General features: G+C 31.1%; 1 protein-coding gene across 1 annotated transcript; it reads right to left on the bottom strand.

Annotated features, from left to right (window-relative positions):
- Window positions 1-1,143: 1,143 nt before the first annotated feature.
- LOC127718322 (uncharacterized) lies at window positions 1,144-11,548 on the bottom strand. Its single transcript, XM_052224311.1, has 6 exons — window positions 11,432-11,548; window positions 8,666-8,718; window positions 6,974-7,085; window positions 5,962-6,005; window positions 4,967-5,023; window positions 1,144-1,601 (listed from the first exon to the last, which is right to left on the bottom strand). The coding sequence occupies exons 1-6, from the start codon at window positions 11,518-11,520 to the stop codon at window positions 1,252-1,254; spliced, it is 705 nt and encodes a 234-aa protein (XP_052080271.1). The 5' UTR covers window positions 11,521-11,548; the 3' UTR covers window positions 1,144-1,251.

Raw genomic sequence — 11,548 nt, 5'->3', positions numbered from 1 at the left:
CCGTTTATAAAATTTTAAATTATTTAGAAACTGAAGTTTCAACTCCCTCAGGCAAAGTTGACCTTAAATGGATTTTGGCTATTTGTTAGGTCCTTTTTCGTAGTATAGCTCTTCAACTGTTTTGGTTCTTATACATCCTTGGCTTTCAAATATTTGGCATTGACCGTTCCTGATGAAGGTAAATAAAGAAAAGCGTTTTGGGCACATGAAACTTATAACTAGTTGTTTTCATTTTCTCTTTTTGGTTGCTGGATCCAATTATTGTCGCATTTATATTTCATATAAAAATAAGGAGATGTGGTATGATTGCCAATGAGAAAACTACCAATTAAAGTTCACATGAAGTGGATGTAAACAATTATAGGCAACCGTATGGCCTGCAACAATGATAAAAAAAACCTATACCTTGTAGCCGACTATAAAAGGATTCGTCATGTAAATATGAAACAATTCAATCGAGAAAACTAACGGCCTATGTCTGTTTGGGGTGCTCACCTAGTTTTGTCACTATAATTGAACTATAAACAACTGTCAAACATGTACTAGTTTTTAGGATGTAACCCACTATTTTCCTCGAAAAATGACTTTACCAAGTCAGAAATATGACAGATGTTGTCTATTCGTTTTCTTGGTTAGTAATGTATAACGTTTGATTTTGTCATTTTTTATGGACTTCACCTTTGAATTTACTTTGGAGTTTGGTATTTTTGTTAATACTTTTTTGTGAACTAATTTGATAATATCTAGGAAAATATTCATGATAAATTTTAAATAAAATCCCAGCGTAACTGTGAACATGAATCTTTACATTCTAAACTATGTCTATGTATCTTTTTGAATTTACGACATTATTTTAGTTTAACAGACCTTATAATTTTCCTAATAAGTCATGCACATGCTCTGGAATACAGTATGCACTTATTATGCAAAAACATATACTGTTTGCAAATAGATAAAACATTATATCATTGATATGTGACTTTGTGTCAGAAAAGTGTATGTTTTACTTGGAACTTGATTAAAACATTGTTTTTTGTATAAAGATGGTGCATTTGCTCCCTTATATCTTTTAAAAATGAGAATGAAAGACAGATATGAAAATAGTCTTCCTCAGCTGTTTGACAAATAATACAAAAAGTTGACTATCTTTAGAAATTTCCATTTTATTATTATTTAGTTTCTATAACTTATTTCTAACATATATATACATGAATAAAGACCGGATAATGTATCATGGTTTTGTTGTTTCCTCTACTCATAGTACATGTAATAATGTGTATCGGTATTTTTAGGAACCAGGCTAACATATGGGTTGAGTTGCCTGCAGCGATCTTCATTTCCATTGTTATCAATGACAGTGCCGTACGATCCATTTATGACTTGTAGATATGAGCTACTAGCTACATGTTGATCTTCTGTCAACTGGAATGCACTATGGCCTGCATCTAAGTTAACGTTTGGAAATCTGTTTTCCTCAATGACCGTATTCGCATTTATCTGGTTTCCTTTTTTACAAAAGCAGATAAAGCCCAAACATCCTCCTATCATAACTAATGCACCTACTATTGCAGCCCCGAAGAAAAACACGTGCAATTTAAACACTGAAAAAGTTTATAAATACTAGTATTATATAATTATCTATATAATATATATATATAATATATATATGTATTATGATTTAACTGTGCTTTAATGTAAGTAAAAAATAGAGATATGCATCAAAATCGACAAAGATTTATATCTTATCAGAATGAAACCAACATCTCGTTTTGTATCATTAGCTAGTGCTGCCAAACTTTAAATACAGTTATTTTCCACTTGATCCGTTGGTTGTTAACGTTTGATTTTGTCGGTTTTTATGGACTTTCTCCTTTTTTAATTTTCTTGTTTTTATATTAAAATGCATTCATCCAAAAAGTGAAAATACAGTTTCGTATGAAAAAAACTGACGGACTTAACTTATGTATTGGATTATTGTTTTAGTATTTGTCCCTCCCTGTTATCATGGTGGACTGATGACATCAGAAATGTTTGAACAGGACATTTATCGTAATCTGATATAAACAAAATATTTGCAAAAAATATTCAAACGAAGGCAACCTTACGGAATGCCTCTATATAAAAGAAAATCATCAAAATATCTATTACCTTCAAGACTGTTGTTTCAGAGACATTAGCCATTAAAAATGTGTCGGGAAAAGATTCTCACTAGATTGTTCAAACACGTTATATCGGCACCTTTGTTTTCTGTTATAAAGAAAGTCCAAATAACTGTCCATTCCTTGGAAATAATGGAGCGGAGGCCCGTAGGGCCGACGCCCATAATTTCCCAGGAATGTACAGTTATTTGGACTTTCGCTAACTCAAAATACACCTTAAATATTCAGAACGAATCTTTAGATTATAACATTTTAAAGAATTTCATTTCATTTTGTAATGATTTTCTTTTCATTTTCCCCGTGGTGTACCCAATAATCCACAGGCAAAATTTAAGATCAAGCTGACCATATACTCACTTAACGAAGTATTTATGAACAGTTGAATAATTACTATAAACAAATCTTGAATAAAGTTCATCCAGATTTATGTTTTAAGTCATTGGATATGCATGTCTTTCTTGTGGTACGAATGAAAGGATATTTATGTGTGTTATAAGTGGTATTTCGGGAGAGAGAAAAACCTGATATTTATGCATATATGTTAATGGATTATGTGTATTTTTCGTTTGATAAATCTTGGATGTAGAATCGTCCGACAAAAACGACATGGTACAACTAGAATAAATTGACAGGTATGTAACAATTTAGTATAGGTTATTTAACTAATAAAGGTGTACTCGATTTGAAGTCATATCTGAAACAAAATATGATTCTATATTTCAAACTATTCTGTTACATCAAATAAAAGTAAACAAGAAAACACTGTTTCATGTTTCATGCATAATCCAACATTTGTTTTTTTTCCGCTCCCTTTGCTCATAACAACGAAAAACAAAAATGTAATGCATGTTTTAGAGTGTTAAAAAGCAATGCAAGCTAACTGAAAAACATTTTTCATTCTTCCCTATTATCAGAAAAGAGGCAAACAATTTTAGAGAAAAAAAAAAACGCGTGATTAAAAACATTTCTAGATTGTGGTTTGTATGTCTTTAACTTAAGTGGAAAACTACTTTTTTGATTTCATTTAAACATTTCAATATTAACGCCGTCATTTGCACTGCCGATATAACTGTTATATTTGCTACTGGACATATAATAACAGTAGAGGAATTCGATTGTGTTACGCGTTTCTGTTGAAAATTGAATAAAAATCCCGCCCAATATTTAATACAAGCCTTTTTCAAATATTATCCATACCCCTAAAATTCTTTTCATTAGTTACATATACAAATTATAACAACGAAAAATCAAATGATATACCGAATACGTCATTTTGATCATTTCAGTTTCTTGAACTATTTATTGTATTTAACCACAATATCATTGTAGAAACTGAGTAATGTTTCTTTTGTTTAATGTACATAATAAATTGGAACAAACGATTTTTATGTCAAAATCAAAATACAACACTTAAAATTTCAAGCAAATGATATCTTAAACGGTAAAACTAAAAGCAAATCTGTAAGTTTGTTTCTCTTATTGTCCTTCTTGTATAATGGTAATGTCTAACTGAGTTAACATATTTGATATTTTGTAATTGCACAGAAGAGGAATGGCATTTAATGGAAAATATGCGTTTTTTACCCGCTTGGATATTATCCGTGACAGAAATTTAGCCAAGATTTGCATCGGAAAACAAATTGCGGATAATGTTGTAAAATTTTAGTGAACACGATACTATATATTATACGATGGAATTACGACTCGCAAATAAAAGCTGTTTATTTACAATGAAATATTTGTATTTCATTGTATTACTACGAGGTCATCCCAATTTAAAAAAAAAATCCATTTAATATCAGCCATTTTTGTAAGTTTTCATCTTCTTTCAATATCGAGTTACGTCCTTTAGAACTATTTCCATGGCTGAACACTTTTTAAGAATGTGCCCATGGAAATACTCAAAGGGCAAAACGTCCGGATGAATGAAGATGGACAATAGAAAATAACTTTCCATTCCTGAAAAATAATGGAGAGTTTAAACAAAAGATTTACGTCACAGGTGTATTTTAATTTAAAAACAATAAAAAAAAAATATTATTAAAGGTAAAGTAGGTCAGTGGACAATTCTTAAATCACTACACGAATAAAAACAGAAAATTCCGAACATCTAACAAAAAGTAAAAAACAAAATCTATATTCAAATAACTGTAATAAAGTTGTAATGCTGCTTGAAGGGAAAGGTATAACACAATACTAATCAAGAAGGCAAAGTCCATGAAAACTTGAGAAAATCAAACGCTATCAAACAACGGAACATGTGAAAAACAACTGCCATATTCCTGACTTGGCACAAGGATTTTCCGAAGATATATCTAAGCTTTTTTCATTAGTATTAAAGATCATTAAACAAATTCGTTTGTGCATGATTCTCTGAATCAATGTTTTACTGTCGCAGCAGTGCGAGTTGTGCTAAAGGAAGCGCTAGAGTGTGATCCCGTTTGCACACGTCATACTTACGGTGACGTGTCACTCTTAAAAGCTTTTCCGGTCAAGTCATCACGGTTTTTTGTTTAATTAAAGAATAAAGTAGTTTATTTATCTAATTGTTTTTTCTGAAGCATTTCTGAAGCTAAACTATTAATTTGAACACAACACTGAAAAATGATCAAAACTGACTTATTGATATATTAAACTTTTGTAATCTTACATCTGAATAAATTTTGGATTGTATCCATCGCTCATGCTTTATAATTAAAATAAACACAACAATGGCCAAATTCATATCAGATTAGATATAACTAATTAACAAAAGTTATGGTATCTTGCAAGATACACTAAATATTGGGGACTACCAAAACTGTTACCCGTCATTGATTCGGAAAAGGTTTCCACCACAGTTCTAGTTGTATAGTTGACATCTTCTACAAAGATAATTTAACATATATTACGTGAATTATTCATTTATAAACAAAACCTAACATCAAAGGAGACAGCAGTTTAAACACATTTTATTTTTCAAACTGACAAATGGACAAGACACAAATTTAACAACAATGTACCGTCTTCTATAAAAAGAGATAGTAAATACCATTAATGAATAAAGAAAAGAAAAAAGAAATTCAGACAACTGCTGATATTAAACTTACAACAAAATCTCTTCGTTTCTTGATAAATCACATTTGGCATCTGATTATATGAGATCATACGTTTTGTGGCGGATTGACAAATTCCCTATGAATGTAAACATTACCCATAACCTTCAATGTACGCATACAACATTAACATCGAAAAGGAAAAAACAAATGTGATCGACAAAGAATGACGCCAATTAACAGTAAAATCCCTCCGCAAATATAATAGTTTATGTACAAACGACAAAGTCCTGAAATAGCCATTGTGAATAAAATTGAGAATGGTGCAAGAGGCACGTCTCATCTACAAAAGAAACTCACCACTACCACTCGAATCAAAGAAGTTAAAACGACAAAAAAAGTATGAGATCGAAGAGCATAAGTATAGCATGTTTGGGCCTCAAAGTACGGAAAGGTTTTTTTCATATACAGATGTCTATCTGATAAAGTAAAAAATAATACAAACAATTTTTTAAGATGTTTCTATACAAATGTGTGATCACCAAAACAGAAGAATCATTGTTTCCATTGCTAAAAAGGCATAAGATACAGATGGAACATTAACACTTTATAAGTCTAGATAAATTGACAACATCATTGGATAACAAAGAACGAAAAACAACAAAGAGACAAACAAGTTCACAAACAAATACATGAAAAAACTAAGGACTAATCTACTAACTTGTAAGTTCCAATTGTAAATGCTGTTAGAGTCTGAAAATACCTACCGCGAACTTCAAACTTTGAACTGCACCCTTTAACATGATCACACCTGCATCAATAAAAAAAACACTGATATTTTAATATACAAGAGGAATAATATAATAGCATGTCCACGTTCATTATATTTGAAACTTAAGTACCTAATAAACATTGCAATAGTTATCTTACTTGATAGATAAAGAAATGCAACACGGCTGGTGCCCTATGTGGAATAGGAAATGCTCACCCTTTCGTAGCACAGCTTTGTTTTTAATGGGGCTCTTATTGCTCAATCTTAAGTATTCTATGTAGTGTTTTGCGGACGTGTTCGTTGTTTGTTGTTGTTTTCTTGTTTTTTTGCGATGGCGTTGTCATAATTATGTTGTTTTATAATTATTGTCGTTTTTTATGTTGCGGGTTTCAATTGATTCGCTTGTTGAGAGTTTGCAGCAGTACTAGTTGTTCTTCTTCTTCAAAATATGCATAGAGCTATTGGTTGATCCATTAAACATACATCAATTATGTCACCTTCTTTAATTACATTATTCTGACAATTTCATGTGATCACTTTAGTAGCTTATTTAATGTGCGACACAGCCTTGAAGAAAAACAAACATCTATGTCGCCGTTTAATAAGGTCTCAAATGGCCATTTTACATAAAGATTTAAACTCAAACGCGTCTTCATGAATTATCAACCTATTGGTAATGTCATATAACCATCGAGTTCCGGCAATTTGAGAACAATTTTAAAAAGTATAATTCTGTAAGTGAATGTATGTTGATATCATTTAATTTGTTTACTTCCCTTCTTAGAAAGGCTAAACAGATGCCTGGCAAAATTCTCGAGATTCGACTTATTCAACCTAAACGTTTAAACAGCCACTATCTAATTATAACAAGACAAACCGCAAAAATCGCAAACCGTATTTAATTGTACGATACAATTTGAGTTTCGTATTACACAAAAAGAAAACAAATATTATAAATGATATTGGTTTAAATACAAAAAAAAAATATGCTTTTATTTCATTTTCACCTATCTCCAATTTGGTTACAGTTGCAACGGTTCAAACATCTTTCTCCAAATCTGTTGTTTGGACAATGGGTACACGGTTTTCCTTCTATTGACCTATAACCAATTTTGCACTCTGAAAAGGACATGAACAAACATTGGTAATGAAATTCTAGTCCCTGCCCTGGCTTTAAAGAAATATTAAACATATCGAAAGGTATATTGAATCATTCTAGCATAGATTGGTTAGAGAGAGTGAACGTTGTAAGTTTTAGGTGAGTGTGCTCAAATGTAGAATAATGTGTTTTAGTTGAGAGGACTACTGAATATTCAAGCAGGATTTGTTAGTACTGTCGACTGCCTTATCAATGAAATTAGCAAATTCATTCTTTACAGTCAAAATCAAATACCTTTTTACTCCTTATTGATCAATATATTTGTTTGAAACACAAATGAAGAACATCGTCTGACACTTGGTACGACATAAGTCAATATTATGTGAAAAAGCCATTCATTGAAAATGGACATATAAGTACCCTGTAACGTCAACTTTGTGTTTTTTTAGATGAATTTCTGCTTTGTATAATCTGATGCGTTAAGCCCTTTTCAACTGATTTTTATTGTTTGTTCTTAAGTTGTTCTGTACACCACTGTCCCAGGTTAGGGGGGGGGGGGGGGGGTTGGCGCGCATTCAAACGAGTCTTACCCGGCCACATTCTGTATGTGCCTGTCTTAAGCCAGGGGCCTGTAATTCAGTGGTTGTCGTTTGTTGCTGTATATCATATTTGTTTTTCGTTCATTATTTTGAACATAAATCAGGCCGTTAGTTTTGTCTTTTGAATTGTTTTACATTTGTCATTTCGGGGCATTTCATAGCTGACTATGCGGTATGGGTTTTACTCATTGTTGAAGGCCGTACGGTGTCCTATTTTTGTTAGTTTCTGTGTCATTTTGTCTCATTGGCAATCATACCACATCTTCCTATTTTTATATTATGTTGAGAAATTCTTGAAAAGAAGCTTAGAAGCGAGTTTTAAAACACAGATGTCTTAAATAACTACGTTACAGATCATACTACGATACTGCAAAAGGAAGTACTGCCGCGTATGATTGAACCTACTCCCATGTTCATCATTCCCTATGATCTTAACCAATAACTGTCCTTTATTGATTACATTATTTCTCGTTAGATTCAAAAGAATTTAAAAAAAATGAAAGATAAATACGAAATTAATCATATTAAGAAGATGTCCTTAATTACATTTAGAGTTGTTTTTAAGTTAATGTTGATTGATTAAATACAAGTATATACCATAACATAATATTTTATAAGTTGTTGAAAACAAGAGAATCAAAAATGAATATAAAAAGAACTACTCATTGTAACATGTGTAACATGGTATAATTTAAGTATGCAACCGATTTTGGTAAATATCCACAATACTAGAACCAAATCTCTCCAAGGGATGCTTGCTTTTGAAGCATTTTAGGAAGAAATGAGAGCACATCTTTTTCCTGCTTTACCTTTTTGCAGACTATAATCCTACCGGTTTGGATAGTTTCATCTTGTCGTCTTTTAATTTCAGTACCTCTCATTTGATTTCGACATTTCGTATTTGTATTTTGTTCAAATAAACGAGGTATATCATAGAATAAAGAAAAGGGCACATCTTTAGTCTTATCATTATATCCATTTTCCTCTGAATATTTTCATACCTGTACATATACCATTTGTGTCTTCATAGCCCGAACAACAATACTGTATATTCCTATAATAATGAAAAGTATATTAATAAACATAATTATATTTTTAAAAAGACAAGTATTGTCTATGCCAGATTTTTTGTAAATAACGTTATCACTACTTTTGCACTGTGGAGATACATCAGACCAACTTCGATCAGATTGTTGATACATTGGGTAACTATTCACTTATCTTTCTATGTCAGCGAAAAACATTAAGATTTCGCGAGTAACTTCAATAAGTTCTAGAATTGAATAATTACCCTTGATATACCTCATTAGCTACATGTACCAATATAAAGCCTTACATACAACACAATTAAAACTGTATCATTTTTATTATATATAAAAAGGATACTTTATTGTTAAATAGATATAAGAAGATGTGGTATGAGTGCCAATGAGACAACTCTCCATCCAAGTAACAATTTGTAAAAGTAAACCATTATAGGTCGAAGTACGGCCTTCAACACGGAGCCTTGGCTCACATCGAACAGCAAGCTATAAAGAGCCCAAAATGACTAGTGTAAAACCATTCAAACAGGAAAACCAAAGGTCTAATCTATATAAAAAACGAGAAACGAGAAACAATTATGAACCTCATCAACAAACGACAACCACTGAACATCAGGTTCCTGACTTAGGACAGGTGCAAACAAATGCAGCGGGTTTAAACGTTTTAATAGGCGCCAACCTTGACCCTACCTGAAACAATAGTGTAACATCACAACATAGAAAGACACACTATAAAATTTCAATTGAAATGGCTTAACTCAATCAAAAGACATGTTAACAAAAACAAGTGAACATATACTGAACGAATAAATTTGATCTTTGACACAATGTAAATACAAAATTAATAAAACAAGGGGGTTAGATGTAAAACAATATCAAAAAGACAAACATAACCTTAGACAAAATGCCGCCAATTAATATAACGTACACAGGTAAACAAAACTAATTTTGTTGTAAGGAAGACATAGAGTACGGACATAATTTTTACAAAATAAATAATTTTGCTGTTCCTAGTACGAGAACAAAAGTGAAAATTTATAATCATACTTAACACTTATCAAATGTGGTATACTTTAAAACAGTGAGACTAGATATAACACTGAATAAGTAAACATTGAATAACAAAAATACATTACAAATTGTATCAACAGGTCAAATTAACACGAAAGTACGATTTCAGAGTACTCGCAGTAAAAAAGCAAAAAACAATAAATAATAAAAAATCATACATCAGAGACTAAACTCAACAAAAACACATCCCAGGGAATTAGTGTTTTAACGTCGAGGACAGTCAAAGAAGACATGACTTGTGCAATGACAAAATAAAAGTATCGACAGGCAGTAGGATAGTTAGGAGTTAACCTGTTAATAAATATGTATAATGTAATATATAGATAGAGTAATCTCTATATAGAAAATGAACGCGGATGTGTATTTATACATCCCAAAAAACAAAAACGTTCGAAAAGAATACAAATTTAGTTATGTTTTAATTTGCTGATGACAAAATCGATATTTGTGCCAATGTAAACTATATTCAAAGATCTAATTACAACATTGGTAAGATAACCTTTACTAATAAGTTTGTTTAAAGGTTCGAAGAGTTTACACGGATCACATAGTGATTTCTGCGCTTTTAGTACAATATTACCGTACAATTTAGGATGTGAAATACCGTTTATAATAAGTCAAATTTACTAATAAAATCTTTGTATCTATGACAGAATTCAGTAAAGGTTTTAAGCAATTTATGGTAACAAAATCCCTGACTTAATAATTTACCAGTGATGCATTGATTACGTTCGTTAAAATCTATGACATCACTGCACACACGGGCATAACGAACGAGTTGGGATATATAAAAATGTCTAAAAAGGGAAAATTAACAATAGGGAATGAAAAATCGTCTCTTTTGTCGTAAATTTTTTAGTATGGAGTTTCCCTTTAAAATTTGAAATGTCTAAAATCTAAGAAAAGGACAACTACTGCTGTTTATGTTAGATTTATTTAAAGTAAGTTCCTTTGGGTAAATTTCGGTAGTATATTTAGAGATTATTTAACGAAAAAATATCATCAAGATAACGGTAGGTATTTTTTAATGTATCAACCAAATGTAACAATGACGTGTCTTTACTGAGTTTGTTCATAAACTGAGATTCATAGCAATACAGGAATAAATCTGCTATTAAAAGGGCGCATTTAGTGCCCATAGGAATACCTACTACCTGTCGATACATTTTATTGCCGAAATGTACATATATGTTGTCCAGGAGAAAATTTAAAGCTTTAATCATATCTTCACATTTCCAGTAAGTGTATCTAGCATACTTTCCTTTTTCGTTACAGAAAAAGGCTTTAAACGAGTTACAGCAAATAAATTTGCAATGAGATTTTGCAAAAGACCATTTAATTAAATATGAAAACTTTATTGTTTAAGACGCTATGTCGTAATTGTTTGATGGAAAAGATGCCTGACTGATGAAAACAATTTAACTACACAACAGAAATCATATTTTAAAACCAACAAGAATATTAATCGTATCACTACGACCACATGGCTGAGTTGTATCGGAATCTTGAATCATATACTGAATATATTATAGTATATGGAGAGGGCTTACATAGGCTTTGCCTGTTGCCCAATCCATTTCAATTTATTTGAATAAAATACTGTTTAAACTATATTATAGTATCTTTAAACTATTATAATTGTTACAACTATACCTTTGTGTGTCTTCACATACGTTAAGACCTTTTAAACTAGTGCCTTTATCACTAAAACAAAGTATTAGAATTATGTAAAAAACTAACATTGTGTCAAAGTCGAGAATGATATAATAT

This window comes from Mytilus californianus, unplaced genomic scaffold, assembly GCF_021869535.1.
Source record: "Mytilus californianus isolate M0D057914Y unplaced genomic scaffold, xbMytCali1.0.p SCAF_10, whole genome shotgun sequence".
NCBI lineage: Eukaryota > Metazoa > Mollusca > Bivalvia > Mytilida > Mytilidae > Mytilus > Mytilus californianus.
Note: the sequence above shows the minus strand (reverse complement) of the source record. Positions and strands in the feature narration are given on the sequence as shown.

What these genes read in the sequence shown, in the direction of transcription:
- LOC127718322 (XM_052224311.1), bottom strand. Translation starts at nt 11,520, where the DNA reads ATGTTAGTTTTTTACATAATTCTAATACTTTGTTTTAGTGATAAAGGC. An exon ending in TGTAACCAAATTGGAGATAG is followed by an intron (nt 6,006 to 6,973) that starts GTGAAAATGAAA and finishes TTATTGATGCAG; the next exon opens with GTGTGATCATGTTAAAGGGT. An exon ending in CTTTTCCGAATCAATGACGG is followed by an intron (nt 1,602 to 4,966) that starts GTAACAGTTTTG and finishes AAACTTTTTCAG; the next exon opens with TGTTTAAATTGCACGTGTTT.